General features: G+C 35.4%; 1 protein-coding gene across 1 annotated transcript in view; it reads left to right on the forward strand.

The window, feature by feature from the left end:
* LOC139773116 (uncharacterized) overlaps nt 1-20435 on the forward strand; it is an 83073-nt gene that overhangs the window by 23816 nt on the left and 38822 nt on the right. Inside the window, exons 11-18 of the mRNA XM_071707373.1 lie at nt 5-130; nt 287-412; nt 566-694; nt 859-984; nt 1122-1247; nt 7172-7516; nt 7887-8219; nt 8592-8933. Coding sequence (XP_071563474.1) covers nt 5-130; nt 287-412; nt 566-694; nt 859-984; nt 1122-1247; nt 7172-7516; nt 7887-8219; nt 8592-8933 — 1653 coding nt within the window. The remainder of the gene's footprint in view (nt 1-4; nt 131-286; nt 413-565; nt 695-858; nt 985-1121; nt 1248-7171; nt 7517-7886; nt 8220-8591; nt 8934-20435) is intronic.

Genomic DNA, 20435 nt, shown 5'->3' on the forward strand with positions numbered 1-20435 from the left:
GCAGACCAAACACCTCAATTTCAATGGGTTATGATACGAATTCTGCTGCAGAATTTCAAATTCAAGAATCACCTGGTTTGCCCGTTCAATTATTTGGACAAACGAGAAAAGAAATTAGCGCATTTGATAAGTAATTATTTGTTTTGCTTATAACTTATATCACACAATGTAATGGTATCCAACTAGTTAAATATTAACTTTTCTGTACAAATATAACTTACAACTGTGACATATTTAATAATTACTTCCTCTTATTTACTTTTAATCACAACACATTCCTACACAGACCAAGCACTTCAAGTTCAGCGGATTATAGTATGGATCCTACTGCAGAACGTCAAAGTGGAGAACTATCTGGTTTGCCAGTTCAATCACTTAAAGAAATGGCAGAAGAAACAGGCGCACTTGATAAGTAATTATTTGTTTTGCTTATATCATACAGTATAGTAATATCTTGATATTTAAATATTTACTCTTTTGCAAAGTAATGATTTACAACGTTAATGTTTTAAATAATTTTCATTTAAATATTTTCTATTTCTATTTGCACCGTATTTCAATGCAGACCAAGCACTTCAAGTTTAGCGGATTATAGTGTGGATCCTTCTGCAGAATGTCAAAGTCAAGATAATACATCTGGTTTGCCCATTCAATCATTTAAAGAAACGACAGAAAAAACAGGCGCACTCAATGAGTAATTATTCGTTTTTCTGATATCATACAATCATACAATATAATAATATCTCGATATTTAAATGTTTACTCTTTAATTACGAAAGAGTAATTTACAACTTTAATATTTTAAATAATTTCCATTTACATATTTTTCATTTCTAATTGCACCGTATTTCAATGCAGATCAAGCACTTCAAGTTTAGCGGATAATGGTATGGATCCTTCTGCAGAACGTCAAAGTCAAGATACATCTGGCTTGCTCGTTCAATCATTTAAAGAAACGACAGAAAAAACAGGCGCTCTTAAAGAGTAATTATTCGTATTGGTTATATCATACAATACAATAATATATTAATATTTAAATATTTAATCTTTTTCAAAGTAATGATTTACAACGTTAATATTTTAAATAATTCCGTTTCTAATTACTCCGTATTTCAATGCAGACCAAGCACTTCAATTATAATGGGTTTTGATACGAATTCTACCGCAGACTGTCAAAGTCAGGAAACAGTTGATTTGGATTCTCAAATGTGTGAACAATCGAGAAAGGAAACAAGGGCACGTAATAGGTAATTATTTGTTTTGCATGTATGTACCACATAATATAATGACATTTTATTATTAAAATATTTACTCTTCTGCAAAGGATAATTTATAACGTTAATATTTTATACATATAATTCCATTTTCAATTGCAACACATTTCGATGCAGACCAAGCATTTCAAGTTCAACGGGTTATGATACGAATATTTCTGCAGGACGTTTACATACTGCAGAACAATCGTTGACTTCTGTATTGTCCATGTTTTGACGTAGAACTACGTCTTTCTCCGCGGTAGGGGGGGTAATATCGGGTGCACGATGCAACGCGACGATGCAACGAAAACATGTCACACTTTGAACGTTTAGATCTTAGAAACTAATAATCGTAGAGTAATAATTGACTTGAGAGGGAGGGAGGGAGGGAGGGAGGGAGGGAGGGAGGGAGGGAGGAAGGGAGGGAGGGAGGGAGGGAGGGAGGGAGAGGGAGAGAGGAGAGGGAGAGGGAGAGGGAGAGGGAGAGGGAGAGGGAGAGGGAGAGAGGGAGAGAGGGAGAGAGGGAGAGGGAGAGGGAGAGAGGGAGAGAGGGAGAGAGGGAGAGGGGAGATGGGAGAGAGGGAGAGAGGGAGAGAGGGAGAGAGGGAGAGAGGGAGGGAGAGGAGGAGAGGGAGAGGGGAGGGAGAGGGAGAGAGGAGGGAGAGAGGGGAGAGAGAGAGGATGGAGAGAGAGGGGAGAGAGGGGAGAGAGGAGAGAGAGGGAGAGAGAGGGAGAGGGAGGAGAGGGAGGATAGAGGGAGAGAGGGAGGGAGGAGGAGAGAGGGAGAGGAGAGGGAGGAAGAGGGAGAGGGAGGAGAGAGGTGAGAGGGACGAGATGAGAGAGGGGGATGGAGAGAGAGAGAGAGAAGAGAGAGAGGAGGAGGGATGAGAGAGGGAGAGAGAGAGGATGAGAGAGAGAGAGAGAGAGAGAGATGCGAGATGAGACGAAGAGATGGAGAGAGGAGAGTGAGGGAGAGAGAGAGAGCAGGAGAGAGAGATGAGAGGTAGGGAGAGGAGACGGAGAGAGAGAGAGAGAGAGAGGAGAGAGAGAGAGAGAGAGAGAGAGAGAGAGAGAGAGAGAGAGAGGAGATGAGAGAGAGAGAGAGAGAGAGAGAGAGAGAGAGAGAGAGAGAGAGAGAGAGAGAGAGAGAGAGAGAGAGAGAGAAAGAGAAGGAAGCCAATTCATTATATGCTAATAATTTGAGAAATTTTTTATAGAGAAAAATTTATGAGCTAAAAAAGAAACAAGCACAGTAACGACTGTGCCGCAAGCAACAACGTAGAACTACGTCAACTGTCACTATTTCATGTTAAAGTATTCAGCGAAGAAAAGTAGACGTAGGGCTACGTCAACTGCCTTTGGCTGAATAATAGTGACAGTTGACAAAGCCCTACGTCTACTTTCCTTCGCTGAATACTTTAACATGAAATAGTGACAGTTGACGTAGTTCTACGTTGTTGCTTGCGGCACAGTCGTTACTGTGCTTGTTTCTTTTTTTATTTGCAAGTTAATATATCAATAAAGGTTTTATATTTTCATGGTTCTCATGTAATTGTAAAAAAGAAGTAATATCCGTACAAAATGTACTTTCTTAAAAGAGTTAATAAAATGCGCCAGGTATACGTGCTCCATACAAAATCTTAATTGAAAAAAATTTTCTAATTTTTAAACATATGCGAGACTGCCAGTTCGTTCCTGACTTCCATCGTGCGAACATGTTTCGTTTTGTGGCTCTATAATTTTGGTATTTCGTGTATGCCATTTTGATATTGTGAATTTCGCTTGTATGGTACGCAATACGAATTGGAGCCATCGTGGGACATTCTCTGTGTAAATAAGTACTCTTTTTTTACTCGTTTTGCTGTGACATCATACTTATTTTCTGTTAATTTCTAGCCTTTCATGTATGATGTTTCTGCCAAATCTCAAGCATTAGACAGAGAGTGTGTTGGCGATGGTTCTTTTTCTCTCATCAGGTATTTTGATATTTATTTCGCTCTTTAAATTTTGCACTGACTATAAGGAATTCAATTTTCTTTACATTTTTTAAATTTTAATTTTATTGACGTTGTTATTTGACTCTATGCTATATTTTGTTAGATCACTTGATAAAGATCCTGGGTTGAAGCGTTGTGAAGCTATTATGTATATTGATTGCCAATTGTTGTCGAGATAAATATATTCTCTTTGGACAAAAATTTTTATCTAATTTTGACATATAATTTTATTTATGTTTCTTGCTACAAAAACAATGATACCCCAAATTTTGCATCAAGTGAACAAGATAAATTAGTAACATCGAGAATTTTTAAAATAAAGTTTCTTTATTATACTTGTTGTATACGCGTTCTGAAAAAGAACACGTACCCAACAACTATAATAAAGAAACATCATTAAGAAAATCAGATGTTACTACTATGTAATTTATATCCCATTCACTTGATGCAAACTTTCTGATGTCATTGTAAATATTTCATAGAAACTTCAGATCCCACTCGGCATGTAATATTTCAGAAACATTTCTGCAAAATTCTATTTGAAATATTACACCTTTCATCAATATTTCAGAAATATTTCGCGACCGTTTCTGCAACATTTCTGCAATGTTTTAATCGGCACAATTATTTCAAATGCAACTTTGCTGAAAGATTTCGGCAATATTTCTGAAATATTTCTGAAATATATCTACGAAATATTGCAGAAACACTTCAGAGATATTTCAAATACATTTTACACTGAGAAAAATGTAACTTTCATCTTCCGAAAACACGTTTGCCCTCGTAAAAATCATAATACGGCAGGTAACCTGCCGAAACTCCGTTGGTCACATGGGTACCATAAGCAGCGTTTACATTGTTTACAATGTTAATAGCGAGTTCGCACAATATACAGGTTCCAAGATATTTGATTTGACGCTTCAACCCCGTTGACGTTTCAGCCCCGGTCTCCCCTATATAATTGTTATGTTATACATTTTTATATTAGAAATTATTTTTATATTATTTACTGCAAAAAAGATTTCGAGCGATAGAGTTGTCTTTCTCTATAGCACGGAGAAAAGAGCATGCGCACTCTCTTTCACTCGGCAACTGCTTCACGCACAACTGCTATGCTGCGTCCTCCTCTATTGCATAGAATAGTACGTTCAGCGCTTCTCTGTCGCACCCCGCTCGCTTACTCAAATATTCGGATTTTAAAGCGCGGCAACCTCAAGTCTTGATCGATTTTGCTTAGGCAACCTAATACCACTGTGTTCGCAATAAAATTATCTTTATTTTTTGTATAGTTCAATTAAAGAATACAGATAAGTGTAAATTAGTAATACCAACTCACCTGTTTATATCTGGCAACCCGGTAATAGGGAGCAGTAAAAGATAGGCAACCTAACTTTTCCTTTCTACTTATGCTTTGTACTTTCGATTGGTACTGAATGTTTTGAGAATACAAATGAGTGTAGAAATAAAAAAAATTAATTAAATTATTTTTAATTAAGGGTAGCCTTGAGCTGATTTAATTAGGCAACCCATCAGCGATTTGTTTGTTTATTCATTATGTTTGATAAAAAATACCTTTTATTAAAAAAACAGATGGGTGAAGGTCGATGTAGGTCGGGATCTTGTACTATTATACTTGCTTATTTTGGTGAGCATAAAGCTATCGCATAACAATATTAACAATACAGATATATGAATAAATATTTTTTGCCAGTCAGCGTCGAATATTATTTTATATTAAATATTATTAAATATTTTATATTTTATATTAAAAATGCCATATGACATAATTTGGAATATGAGAAAATTCTTAATAAAAGAGAAAAATTGCAATAATTATATAATAATAAATTTAATTTTTTATAAGTTCTAAAGTCTGTCAGCAACTTTTCGGAAATATTACAAATGCAATGTTGTATGTGAAACATTCAAAAATATAACGCGTGCAATGTAAACGTAATAATAGTTTTATCATGTATCAGAAATGTTTCTAAACCATTACATCTGCAATATTTCTTCTGCAATATTGTAGAAATTCACAGCCTGCAATTCAATTTTTCATTATCTACGCAATCTTTCAGAAATTTTTCAGAAATATTTTAAATGCAATGTTGCGTTTGATATGTTACAGAAATATTATTTGTGCAATGCAAACGTACTATTACTTTTATAATGTTTTAGAAATATTTCTGAAATATTGCATCTGCTACATTTTTTTGCAATATTACAGAAACTTACAAATATTGTAAACAACTTTCTGAAAGATTTCAGAAATATTGTTAATGCAATATTATAAAAAACATGATGCAGGTACATTTCTAAAATATTTCAGATGCATATTTACAAATGAAATGTTAACGAAATATTTCTGCACCATTTCCGAATATTTCAATATTTCAGCAACCTAACATGCCGAGTGGGATATAATGACTAACACAAATTTCAGCATACACCAATTCTAAAAACTAAAAACTTCAAACAAAGATTTCTCTATGAAATATTGATTTCCGGCATATGGTCCCTTTGAGACTTTTGTTCAGCTCGACGAGTAGAATCGAATAAGCCAATAAAAAAATTTGACATTGAAAATGACCTTCAAAGTTAATTTTGCGGCACCATGTTTATGATGCAATGTTGGCGATCTCGACGAGTAGAATCGACTGGCAAAAGCTTGACCAATAATTTTCCCCACCCTGTACGTTGTTCTATAGAATAGATTTTTAAATTAAAGTGATAAATAAATATGAACAACTTTGGTAAGTTTCACAAAAACTTACATTGGAAATATATATATAATGAATAACACAAATTTCAGCATACACCAATTTCTAAAGAATAATATGATGTTAGTCTCCATTCTCGTTATTAGTCTTATATACTGGAAGTGTATAAACAACTGCCAGACCATTTTGGATATTGAACTCTGTATACAGATGTCCGGATATACAAGTCAAATACACTTATGACTCGAATCTCCGTGTACTTAAGAGGTATATTGGTCATGAACATCCAAATACACAGGCCATGGAATAGGATACACCCCACACAGCACAGGATATTCTGAGGGACACTTGTGCATCTGCTAGATATCCACCGGATATCGGATATCCACCGGATGTCCTACGGTTATTGAGATATATCAAATGTCTGTAGAACGTCCCTCAGATAAAGTGTGCTGTGTGGGACATATTCGGACATAGAAACTTTTTATACACATACATAAATTGTGTATACCTTCTGTATACCTACCTGTATACACTTTTTCTCTAGAGAAAACATACCATTTTTAAAACAAGGTAAAAAAGACGCGCCAAGTGTACGTGTTCCATACAAAATCTTTAGTGAAAAAAAAATTTGATCTAATTGTGTCGTATAATTCCATTAGTATTTCTTACTACAAAAGCAATGACAACAGAAGGGCCAAGTGAATATGATACAAAACACTTGGCACCAAGTGTTTTTTATGTGTGAATCTAAATAATAAGAAACCGGAACAGGTTGTGTATCGCTATTCTAAAAAAGAACAGGTACACAACAAGTATAATAAAGAAACATCATTAAGAAAACCAGATATTACTAATTTATCATATTTATTTGGCGCAAACCTTCTGATGTTATTGTTTTTGTAGCAAAAAAATACAAATGGCATTATAAGATCAAATTAGATCAAAATTTTCTCTCTTTGATAAAGGTGTTGTATGGAGCACGTATACTTGGCGCGTTTTTTATCTTTCTTGGAAAAAGGTAAGTTTGGAGATCTATGTGCGAGATCTGGTAGTTAGGTAAATTCAAACTATATATCCGTATAAACGTACATCCAAATAAATAAACTGTCTCTCTTTTACCTTTGTGAGAAATTCTACGAACGCTTGCTGAGGCAATCACTGTACCATATTTAATATTAAACAATATGTATTACAGAACGGTTATGACATCGAAAAAAAAATGGAGCACGTTGTGGAATTATTTCGAAGAATTGAAACCTTCGCTGGTAAAGTGCACGACCTGTAAAAAAGAAATTAAGATATCTGGACTATCAAACCGCATAAAAATCATCAGAGCACACTTATTTAATGTACATGGAATATCTCTCGATGATGACACTCTCACACTACCTGACAACTTAAAACAATATTACTCAAAATTACCGGGATATAAGGCAAAATGTAAAGATTGTGGCAAAACAGTGTCTTTTTTAACAAAAATGGCAACTTTACGAGTACATTTAAGAAAGAGACATTCCATAAAAATCCAGAGTCGAAATAAGTAAGTACACATTCAAAAAATTATTAAAATACTAAAGATTATAAAATAAATGTAACGATAAAACAATCAATAACTAAAGAAAATTGAGCGAATAATAGTTTTTGTCAGGGCATCCATATAATATTTATTTGCAATTTTGATCATAAATGTGCATGCACACTTGGTACGTTTTTTATCCTTCTAATTGAAAAAGATATGTTTCAAGATTTGTACGCGATGTAATAATTATGAAAATTTTAACTATATATCCGTATAAACATACATCCTAATAAGTGAACCATTCCTCTTTATGACCTTTGTGAGATATTCTACAAACGCTTGTTGAGCCAATCACTGTACCACATTTAATATCAGACAGTCTATATTACAGAAAGGCATCGAGAAGAAAACGCAGCAAGTTGTGGAATTATTTCGAGGAATTGAAACCTTCGCTGGTGAAGTGCACGACCTGTAAAAAAGAAATTAAAGTACTAACAACACAACGCATAAGAATAATTAGAGCACACTTATTTAATGTACATGGAATATCTCTCGATGATGACACTTTCACACTACCTGCGGACTTGAGGCAATATTACTCAGTGTTACCGGGATTTAAGGCAAAATGTAAAAATTGTGGCAAAACAGTGTCTTTTTTAACAAAAACTGCACATTTACGACAACATTTAAGAATACATTTCACAAGAATCCTGAATCGAGATGAGTAAGTACACATTCAAAAAATTATTAAAATATTAAAGATTATAAAATAAATATGTAATGATAAAACAATCAATAACTAAAGAAAATTGAGCGAATAATAGTTTTTGTCAGGGCATCCATATAATATTTATTTGTAATTTTGATCATAAATGTGCACGCACATTTGGTACGTACGTTTTTTATCCTTCTAATTGAAAAAGATATGTTTCAAGATCTGTACGCGATCTGGCAATTATGAAAATTTTAACTATCCGTATAAACATACATCCCAATAAGTGAACTATGCCTCTTTATGACCTTTGTGAAATATTCTACAAACGCTTGTTGAGCCAATCACTGTACCGCATTTAATATCAGACAGTCTGTATTACAGAAAGGTTACGGCATCGACAAGAAAACGCAGCAAGTTGTGGAATTATTTCGAGGAATTGAAACCTTCGCTGGTGAAGTGCACGACCTGTAAAAAAGAAATTAAGATACCTCGTCCAAACGTATGCACAAGAATAATGAGAGTACACTTATTAAAAAAACATGGAATATCTCTCGATGATGACACTCTCACACTACCTGAGGACTTGAGGCAATATTACTCAGTGTTACCGGGATTTAAGGCAAAATGTAAAAATTGTGGCAAAACAGTGTCTTTCGTAACAAATATTCAAAATTTACTACATCATTTAAGAATACATTCTACAAGAATCCAGATTCGAGATAAGTAAGTACATAATCAAAAATTATTTTAATACTAAAGATTATAAAATAAATGTAATAACAAGACAATCAAGAGCTAAAAAAAATTCTGCGATTAAATTTTTTATCAGAGCATCCTTATAATACTTATTTGCAACTTTGATCATAAATGTGCCTCTTAAATCATAATAATAATAATTTTTTAATTATTTCGCAAATGTAATTTAAATGAATATGAATCGCTTATTTTCACGTTCTTTCATGCATCATAAATAAAGACAATTTAGAAATTTAAAATAAATATTTATTTACATTAAATATTTATTTGTTTGACATTAGTATTGCAGAAATTTGAGGAAGATATATAAAATGTACGATTTATACATAGTTCTTATAGATTTTTAAATTAAATAATTCTATATATATTTAATAAAATCTATATATATAAGACAACTCTCAAATCTGCCATCTACTGATTACGTAGATGAATAATAATTAATAAAAGTTTCTGTTAGCCAACAATCAACCGTTCTTTGTAGTATTTGAATATACGTTGTAGGTCTACAAATGTCAGCATAGTGATATTCATTATTTGTTATCCTTGAGTTATTATTATATACATATAATAGCACCAACCTAATTTATTCTGGCATATTCTACAATTTTTCCTGAAAACATTCCATCACTTTCGACCGTTTTAATTGATGATAGTATTTGTCTTATGTTTAAACACGTACTCATATTAAGGTAGCTTCTATTTTAAATTATATGTATATTAGGAAAAACGTTTCTTTCAAGCGACGTATATTCAAATCAATTTCACTTTATTGCTTTACTTCTCGGTTTAACAAGGCGTTTTTAAGGAACGTACCCAAACCTTTACATATCCTCATTTCCCTAAAAACCTGGTCATTGTGCGACCTCACAAATTACTACCCACCCTCCCTTTCCCTTATTAACCCTCCTGTCCTCCTCCTCGACTTCTTTCTTTCCGCTCCTTCTAGCTCCCTTCTTCCTCGCTCCATTTCCCTCCATCTATTTTCCTTTGAATGCTCTCCCTCTCTTCTTCCTTCTATTTCGTCTCCTCTGCCTCCTGTCTCTCCTCCCTTCCAAACTCAGCGTCCCTTCTACAAAAATCATAGGTTAGAAAAGAAGAAAAGACACTTACCATCTTGGGTCCCTTCTCCCTCCTCTCTTTCTTTCCTCTCCTGCAATCTGCTCTTTCTCTTCCTTTTCCCTTGTACTCTCCTCACACTTTCCTCCATTCCTTCCTGTCTTCATTCCAGACTATCTCTTTTCCGTTGATCCACAATCGGCTGCTCGTGGCTACTGCTGAGTTTCCCTTTCTTCTCTCACTTCTTGCCTTTTCTTCTATCCTCCATCTCATGTGTCTTTCCTCTCTAGTCAGCTCCTCATCCACAGTTCCACAGTTACCCCACATCTCTTCTTCATTTCCCACTGTTTACTGAACAGCTCCTCTTTGTCTTCTTCCTCCTCCATTTCCACTATCAGCAGCTCCTTTTTTCCCTCTCCTTTTATCTCCACCACACCTTTAACCCCCGCCTTCCTATCCAACGCCATCTCAGCTATGATCTCCATAAATTCTTTCCTTTCTGCTGGACCTGATTCCTCTAAACCGCTCCATACCAGATTCTCGTTTTCTCTTCCCTTCTCTTCACCATCTCCCGTGCGTTTCTCTTCTCCCTTTCTGTGCCTCTTCCGTTCCACTCTTCTTCCCTGTCCACTTCTCTCCTTCCTTCTCCATTTGTGCTCCACTCCCTCCCTTCCACCCTGCTCGCCGATCCATCATCGCTCTCTCTTTCGCTGAACTCCTTCTCCTCTTCTATTTTCATATTACCTCTTCTTACCGTTATCCTCTCTTGCGTGTCTCTTCCTTTTCCCTTGCTCTTTCTTCTCCTGTCATCTTCCTCCAATCTCTTCTTGCTACCTTCTTTCCTTTCGTCCTTCTCTTTTTTGTCTCTCCTAACTTCGCTCCTTCCACTCCTCCTTCTGTCCTCATTCTCCTCCGTTTTTTCCTACTCTTCACTAGATTTCCTTGAATCTTCGCTTCTCCCCTCCTCCTCGCTTGTCACCTCCTTCCACCAACTTCTACTCCATCCTTTATCACCCCATCCTCTTTCTGTGTATTTCTCTCCTTCATGCTTCGGTCTTTCATCCACTATCATTCCTTTGCAGCTTTCCTTTTCCCTTTCTTTCTTTTCCCCCCTCTGCTTCTCCTCCACGTCTGTCTCTTTATCGCTCTCATTCACTCTCCTCTTCTCCACCTCTCCTCGTCCTCCGCCTTCCTTACTTTGACTCCCTACATTCTGCCTCCTCTCCAGCCTCTCCAGCTGTCTCTTTATCTCCCTCAATTCCTGCCTTAGTTCCTTTCCTTCCCGCTTTACTTCTTCCAGGATTTCCTGTCGCATTTCCCTTAGTTCCTTCATAATTTCATTTCCCCAGCCATCTTCCTCCCTCCTCTGTCCTTCTCTCGGCATCCTCACCCCCCTTGTCACTCTGCCATATTTCTTGTCTTCTCCGCTTCTTCTTACTTCCCCGGCTTCACTCACTCCCGCTCTTTTTTTCTTCAGTTCTTTTCCTCGCTTTCCTTGCAATCTCCTTTCCGTTCAAGCGACGTATATAACAACTAAATAAGTAAAACACGACGGATATAGTACAATCAAATTATGGAGAACGTTATTATAATGTTCAACAAAATATCATAAGTTTAATTAGGGAGATACGCTATTTTACAATCAAGACAAGATTTGGTAGTCTAATAAAATTATTTTTGTGAATTCATGTCCCGGTAAAGAATTTTTCATATAAAAACATATTTAAATATACCTAATTATATGATATTATATAAAATATTATATAAAATATGTCCATATATGTTTTTTTCTCTTGTATAATCTCTGCAATTCGTATGTACAAGAAAAATAATAATAAAAAAAAAAAGAATTAGAAAATAATTAAAAGTATAATTTTCGCATTGTTCTTTTATTGTTTTTGCATTGTTCATTTATTTGCCTATATATAATTATATATAAATGTAATAATTGTATATAAAATACAATTATATATAACTAGCTGGTTACCCGGGCTTCGCCCCTGAGGACACGCCCTGAAGGACATATGTAATAAGACACGCAAATAAGTGATAGCGTATATTTACATTTAACGCCAATAGATTTCCGCATCACCCTTGAGGTACTATTGTAAATGCGTTTTTTTTTTAGTGGTTTCCCCAGTAGGCCTATTCCACTGTAAAGAAATCCGTGCTTTGTTACATTATGATTCCAATAAACTTCGTGTCTCTCACAGACATGGTATCTCTTACAGACATGGTGTCTCCTACAGATATGATGTTTCTTACAGACATGGTGTCTTTTACTCTTTCATCGTGCCTAAGAGATATTAACGAATCCGTGTAAATAGATTTTAACCCTTTTTACCCCGTTAGAATTCAAATTTCTAAAAATCCCTTCTTAGTGGGTGCTTATCTCCAAATTTCATGTTTCTAGGTTCATAGGTTTTGACTGGGCGTTGATGAGTCATTCAGTCAGAACCTCTTCCTTATATTTATATAAAATTAAATAAATTTAGTTCAGTGGTTTGTGCTTGGCGTTAATGAATCAATCAATCAGAACATCTTCCTTTATATTTTAAAAAAATTGATTCAATGATTTGTCCTTTACGTTAATAAGTCATTTAGTATGTCAAAATATCATTCTTTTCGTTTAATTTTTTGAGATTAGGTCATTTTTTTCCATAAAAATGAGCAAAATTATATAAACCTCTTTCACACATGTTTTTCTCCTTATTTGTTTTCTCAAACAGGCATGATACCTTTCACATACATGTTTTTCTCTCTTCTGCGAACATTATATTTTTTATCATAATTTCTTTTTAAAAATTCTCCAAAAATATCTATGACCTTTTTTTTTGCTTCCTCATAGAGGAAGCTTTGTTTTCGTAAATTCGTATATGAACCTTTGATTGCGTATAAAGTTGGTTCTAATCAACCAAATTTAAAAGAATTATATATAAAATAGGGGTAGAAGAAACCAAAGAAAAGATTGTTTTTTGAGTTTTTAATGTCAATATGTTCAGAATGTTTTAAAACGTCGAAATATTGCATTAAAAAAAATGTCGGTATGTGTGTATGTCTGTGCCAAATTTACAGAAATTTCTATAACTCCAAAACTGATCAACCAAATCTTAACGAATTATATATGAAATAGGGGTAGAAAAGACTGAAGAATATAATAGAATTAATAAAAATTGTTAATAATAAAGGGGTTACCGATTTCTGTTAAAAAAAAATAACTAAGTTTACCGAAATTTCTATAACTCCAGAACTAATTAACCAAATCTTAACGAATTATATATGAAATAGGGGTAGAAAAGACTGAAGAATATAATAGAATTAATAAATTTTGTTAATAATAAAGGGGTTACCGATTTCTGTTAAAAAAACAGCCAAACTTACTAAAATTTCTATAACTTAAGAATTGATTAATTATATTTTTCAGTCTTTTCTACCCCAATTTCATATATAATTCTTTAAGATTTGGTTGATTAGATTCAGCTTTATATGCGGTTAAAGGTCCATAATTTTGATTGCTTCCTCTATGAGGAAGCCAAAATAAATAAATATAAATAACTATGGCTTAAAATAGAGGAAGCAATGCAGGTTTCTACTTGCTTACTTAAAAAATATGAGGAAGCAATGTACAAGTTTCTACTTGCACCCTGTTTTTATTATCTATTTTAGAACTTCTTTGTATACCACATTAGTGGTTCTCCCCTCAGGCGCTAGTATCACAAGACTGTTTGGTGAGCTCACTCTCGAACATGCCACATAGAACTGCCCATGTGAGAAACAGTCCTCACTTAAATTAATTCCTGCTACTTTTAACGACTGCCCCTGGGACTTGTTGATAGTCATCGCAAAACAAACTTTGATAGGGAACTGCAACCTCTTGAACTCAAAAAGATACTCTGATGATATTAGTGGTATGCGTGGTATAAATACCGTCTCTCTCCGTGCACAGCCGGTGAATACTATGGCCTCGATAACATTTCTGTGTAGAGCCTTCACTTGAAGCCTTGTGCCATTGCAAAGTTTTGGCGGATTCAAATTTCTCAACAACATCACTGGTGCCCCCACTTTAAGGAAAAGCTTATGGGCTGGTAAGCCAGGAGGGTTCATTGTGTTAAGGAACTCTACTGGGTAGTTGACCACGTCATCCGTATCTACCACCGAGTCCACAGATCTGTAATTCATTTCTCCTTCCTCGAATAATTTAAGAAGAATGTCATTAATGACACCAGCTTTATCATTCCTAGGGGTCAGAATGGCACGCTCGCACAGCCAATCCATAGATTTCTCTTTAATATCCGCAATATCAGGGTATATCTTATTAATAAGGCTCTCTAGGGTTTTTACTACTAAACCTAGACTTGCAGGAATAATCACCTTTCCTTCCATCTCAGGATACTCTCCATCTCCAATTTTTAATTAATAGTATTTTTGAAAATTGCCCTGCAAAAACATCATCTTTCAAGTGTACCCTCATATTCTTCCTGATAGAGATTTTCCTAATAAGGGACCACAAATGTGATTTCTTTACACACGCCTTGACTTTGTCTGCTCGAGTTCCCCTTGGCACTACTGGCAAAGTCTGTCTGAAATCTCCAGCAAGCAGCACGGTCATTCCCCCCATTACTCCATCGTTACCCCTAATATCTTTGAGGGTTGTGCTTAATGCCTCAAAACCCCCCTTATGTGCCATGGTGCTTTCATCCCAAACAATGAGCTTACAATCCCGTAATACTTTAGCCATGTTACTTTGTTTTGAAATATTGCACAGTGGTTTTTCTGTTTGAATTAAATTCAGAGGAAGCTTAAAAGCAGCATGAGCGGTCCTCCCTCCCTCCAACAACGTAGCAGCGATACCTGATGATGCAACAGCCAATGCAATTCCACGATCACTTCTGACCCTCGCCAGAAGTAAATTGATAAGGAAAGTCTTCCCAGTACCACCAGGAGCATCTAGGAAAAATACCTGACCAGCACCTGACTCAACGCTACTAAGAACCTGCCGATAGACAGCGAGCTGCTCATCTGTCAATAAACCCTCGTTATTCAACACCACTTCTGCCAAGGCATTTACGTCGTAATTTGTCTCCCTCAAATAGTCTCGGTTCCCCAATACTCCTCCAGATCTTTTTGGCTGAGGCAGGCCATACTGTTGCAACTCCTGTCCTCCCAAAGCCACCACTGCGTTCTCAATCAACACCAGACATCTATTGTACACCTCATCCATCACCTGTTGCGCACTGCCTTGCAACTCTCTCTCCACCTGCCGCGTAATATCCTCTGAGAAGCTATCTTTGTACTTTTCCCAAAGACTCAGAGGTTCTGAAAGTTGGCAGAATGCCAACATCACTGTAAAAAGCTCCCTCAGCTTTAAAGGGAAATCACATAATGCAGCTTCCTCCAAGGTATTGTCCCATTGCTTGTCATCTTTCAGCAAACCTTGCATGTAGACTGGAATGTGTGACAGAAGACACCATTCGCAGTCTTCAAATCTAAAAAAGACGTTGGACCTCGAATCTCATGTAACAACAAACGAAGATAATAACACTCGGTGTTGTTTGGATGAATAGTATACACTCTTCCCAGCGCGTGGTCCTTCTTTATTCCTGGCCAACCATCAACATCCTTCCCCCGCTTTCTTCTCACAAACTTGTTATTTTTCCACACAAAGTATGAAGGAACCTCAGAGTACAGGAGGGTTTTTGCAAAATCATCAGTTTTGCAAAGTTCAAAAAAAGCTAAGAGTGTTGTCTGAGGTGGGTTATTGAGCCTCTCAGCCAAGTTCTTAGAGTTGAAATACACACGCTGACCATTTTCAAGGTGAACAGCGAGATGGAAGACAGTGGGATACCTCTCATGAATAGGGAACGCTAAAATTCTCCAAATTGCCTCTGAGCTGCTGATGTATCGCCCACTCTCGTACAACTTCACCTCATCCTTTTCACTCTCCAAAGCAAAAACCGCCTGGTCACTTCCCTTGTTCACGTATTTGCAAATGTACTTGATAGACTTAACAGAACTACATAATTCCACATTGACATGAGCATTGAAAATACGTAACAGTACAGGGTTGAACGGCACCACCCAACGATTGTCCAGCTCTATTCCATTGATTTCGACAGTGAAGCCACCATCAGCTGGAGACCTCCTCCGATACAGCGGGTATCCATTATCTCCTGTCTGAGTGTCATTGAGAAGTATTCGAGGATACCTCTTGCTGCACCTGCCTTCTTTCATGCAAGGCGAATTGTGATTTAAGCCCCCGCATGGACCATGAATCATGTTGGCCTTAACAATATTGTGGAGAAGAGAGTCTTTTAAAGGATCAGGTATTTCCGCACAGATAACTTTGTCGATCATGTCTGAAAAAATGCGCTGCTCTAGCCACAGCAATATGTGGATGTGAGGCAGACCTCGCTTTTGCCACTCCACAGAGTACATAAAGCACCACACTTTTCCAAACAGACTACCCTTATTCAAAAGTGCCATCATCTTCTTCACCTTAAGATGAAATACCCTAGCTATAATGTCGTGACGATCGTAACTCTCTCTCTTACTCTCAATAATTACATTAGTTTTATGATTTTTCTGTCCTTTACACTTACTCTGTCTCTTTCTAACGTCTTCTTCATCTCCTTACACAGACACACACACACACACACTCTCTCTCTCTCTCTTTAGCTTTCTTTATTAATAATTCGTTAGTTTAGTTTTATAACTTTTCTGTCATTCGAAACGAACCTCGCAAGTTGACACATATATATGAAGCATGCCACGCATAAAACAAGAAAATGAGATATGTCGTGACATATGAAATGTAAAATTTAATTTAAATATTAATTTTGCTGAAAATTTTACACTTGTACATTTCTTTCTCATAATTTTGAAGTGTGCAAGTGGAAACTTGTACATTGCTTTCTCATAGTTTTTAAGTGTGCAAGTCAAAACTTGTTTAAGTGAACAAGTAGAAACTTGCACATTGGTTCCTTTTAGTTTTTCCTTTCTTCTGGGGTAAATATTAAATTTTTTTATATTTTTTTTCCTGGAATAAATCTTGTACATCCTGATCTTTTTATTCGACCCCTATTTCATACTGTCAGGACATCTTCCTTTATATATATAGAACTCTAAATATACTAAAATATACTATTAATACTAAAATTAAAAAAAATTAAAATTCGGTAAATTATTTCCCGAAAAATTAGAAAAATTCGAAAATCTCTCTCTCTCTCTCTCTCTCTCTCTCTCTCTCTCTCTCTTTCTCTTTCTCTCACTCTTTATCCCTCTCTCTCTCTCTCTCTCTCTCTCTCTCTCTCTTTCTCTGTCTGTCTAAATAAAACAAATAACAATTATTAAAACAATACTTACAGGAATTAATTATCTATATATCACGAATTAATCTATATATCAGCGCTGCGATGATCCAAGTTTCCATCATAAAAACCTGGCTCGGCCCTTACTGGGCCCTACCGGACCCTAGTTGGACTTTATAGCCAAGATTGGTCCAGACTATCAGATAGTCCTCTCCAAGTTGAAGAAGTTTTGTCCCATTAGTTATCATAATAGATTCGTTAAAATTTGGTTAATCAGTTTTTGAGTTATAGAAATCTCTTTTTCGAATTGTTTTTCTTGAACGCAGCGACCGTTCAGGTTCTAAGGCGTCAGGTTCTAGGGCGGCGCGAGCTGCCCTAGATATAGAGGTCGATGTTGAATTTATCGTTGAATTTATCGTTGAATATTTTTTTAATCGATAGAGTATCGTTTAAAGAAGGTTGGTATTGAATTTGGCAATGATCAGTAAAAAGGTTCTTTTTTAAAAAATTTTTGAATTTTTTTAAAAATGTCCGTGGTTGCTCTAACTTTTATAGGAAATTTTGAGATTGCTCGCTCGCATCTTTGTACAGCGACCGTTCAAGAAAAACAACTCGAAAAAGAGATTGAATTTTGAATGTGAGAAGCCGATTAGCTTGAAATTTGGTTTGGGCTCAGAGTTCGAGCCGAACATATACTCATAAATGTCACCAAGTTTCAAGCTAATCGGCTTCTCACATTCAAAATTCAATCTCTTTTTCGAGTTGTTTTTCTTGAACGCAGCGACCGTTCAGGTTCTAAGGCGTCAGGTTCTAGGGCGGCGCGAGCTGCCCTAGATATAGAGGTCGATGTTGAATCTTAATAATGCGAAAATATACCGACGATGCGCCGCATAGCGGGGGTGAGTCGAACCCTCTCGCAGCGCGAGCCCGCGTTGCCGCTCGCGCCGCACAATCGTGGACAACGGAAGACGCGCGGTGCGAAATTCATCTGAAAGTAATAATTTGGAAAATTGATCCAATATGTGATCATTGTTAAGCAAAAAAGTTTAAAACTTAAGCACCTAAAATGTGTTATTCATGTGTAAAAGTTAAACTACCGTCTTTAACACTTAAAAACTATGAAAAAGCAATGTGCAAGTTTCCACTTTTTTTCTTTCTTCTGGTGTAAATATTAAATTTTTTTTATTTTTTTCCTGGAATAAATCTTGTACATCCTGATCTTTTTATTCGACCCCTATTTCATACTGTCAAGACATCTTCTTTTATATATATAGAACTCTAAATATACTAAAATATACTATTAATACTAAAATTAGAAAAAATTAAAATTCGGTAAATTATTTCCCGAAAAATTAGAAAAATTAGAAAAATCGGTTTCCAGAAAATTGGTAACAAAAAACTATACACATAGTGACACTCCCCGGAAAATTCTACCCCTGTTTGATCTATAATTCTTTGAAATTCGGTGAATTATTTCCCGAAAAATTAGAAAAATTAGAAAAACCGGTTTCCAGAAAATCGGTAACAAAAAACTATACACATAGTGGCACTACCCGGAAAATTCTACCCCTATTTCATATACTTTTGGTAAAAATTCGGTTCAGGGGTTTGGGCTGGGCGTTGATGAGTCAGTGAATGAGTCAGTCAGTCAGGACATCTTCCTTTATATATATAGATTATATATGAGCAAATTTTTCACATTTGCTCAGACTTTATTTTTTTGTAAAAAAACAATGCAAAAATTATTCTTTTAATTATTTTCTAATTTTTTTTCTTATTATTTTTCTTGTACATACAAACAGAAATTATACAAGAGAAAAAAAACATAGTATGGACATATTATGGACATATTTTATATAATATTTTATACAGGGGGAGCCCGGGCAGTGCGGATGTGTTAAGGTTTAGCAAGAAGAAAGACACAGTTAAAGATCGAAACCTTTTTTATTCTAATAATTCTCTCAAAGTAATCAATTTTCAAATAAAATAAGAAAAAAATAAAAAAGTTAAATATTTAAACCTCTTTGCAATCAAAAATTAAAGTAAAAGAAACTGTCCGCTTTGCCCGACATCTCTGGGTAAAGCGGATGGGTCACTGGAACTGGTCTCCGTTTATTTCGTCTGGTCTGTTTTACATTTGTATTAAGAAACCATCTTAAAACAGAAAAAACAGCAGTCACAATATGGCTTGTATTTATAATCCGTTCTTATTTCAAGACTCTCTTAAGTATAATGTCTTAAGATGCTAATACGACTCTGTAATTGGTTTACGACACTCTATGACATCTTAAGATTGTACTTAAGACAGTTTTAAATATAAAATCTGACTATAAATACCAGCCTGTGACCGAAGAGAATATGGTTTATCCGCTTTGCCCAAAGCACCTACTTGGCGTGAACTTGGAAAAGTTAAAATAAGTATGAGCAACAAGTGAAAAATTTTAAACCCAATAGAGTTTTAAAAACAGATAATTCTAATAAAAAAACATTTATAATGGTTAAGGAACAATTACTACTAATAATCAAGCTATGCTACCTTAGCAAAAATCGCAAGAAAACACACATAATTTATTTTTTCCTCATAAAAAACGCACGAAAGCAATCACGTGTTCTTTCGCACTGCCGTATATGGCATCGGTGATGACGGCGACCGGTCGCTCCTTCTTCCTGCAGAGACCTATAGCGCTATATCTAATCTAGAAGAGCAAAAAATGCCTATCCGCTTTAATTGCCAGGGGTATTCCCTTAATATTATATGATTATATATATTTAAATATGTTTTTATATAAAACATTTTTTACCGGGGTATTCTTTATCTCAACTAAAGCTAGAATAGAACAATTACGATAAAATAGCGTTTCTCCCTAACTTAATTTTATATCATATCGTGTTTCACTTATCTATTAATCACAAATTCAGTCTAGACATTAATTGTTTGACATTAGCATCACAGAAATTCGAGGTATAAAACATTCTCTCCCTATCTCTTTTTCTTTCCTCCTCCTACTCACTCTCACTTACAAAACTTCACTCCATTACGGTTCACCGTCAATAAGTACATAATAGTATTAAGTAATACATAAAGTTGTAGTATTTTAATAATTAT

The sequence above is a fragment of the Temnothorax nylanderi genome, unplaced genomic scaffold, assembly GCF_030848795.1.
Source record: "Temnothorax nylanderi isolate EJ_2023f unplaced genomic scaffold, tnyl_v1.0 TNYL_tig0057_pilon, whole genome shotgun sequence".
Classification (NCBI taxonomy): domain Eukaryota; kingdom Metazoa; phylum Arthropoda; class Insecta; order Hymenoptera; family Formicidae; genus Temnothorax; species Temnothorax nylanderi.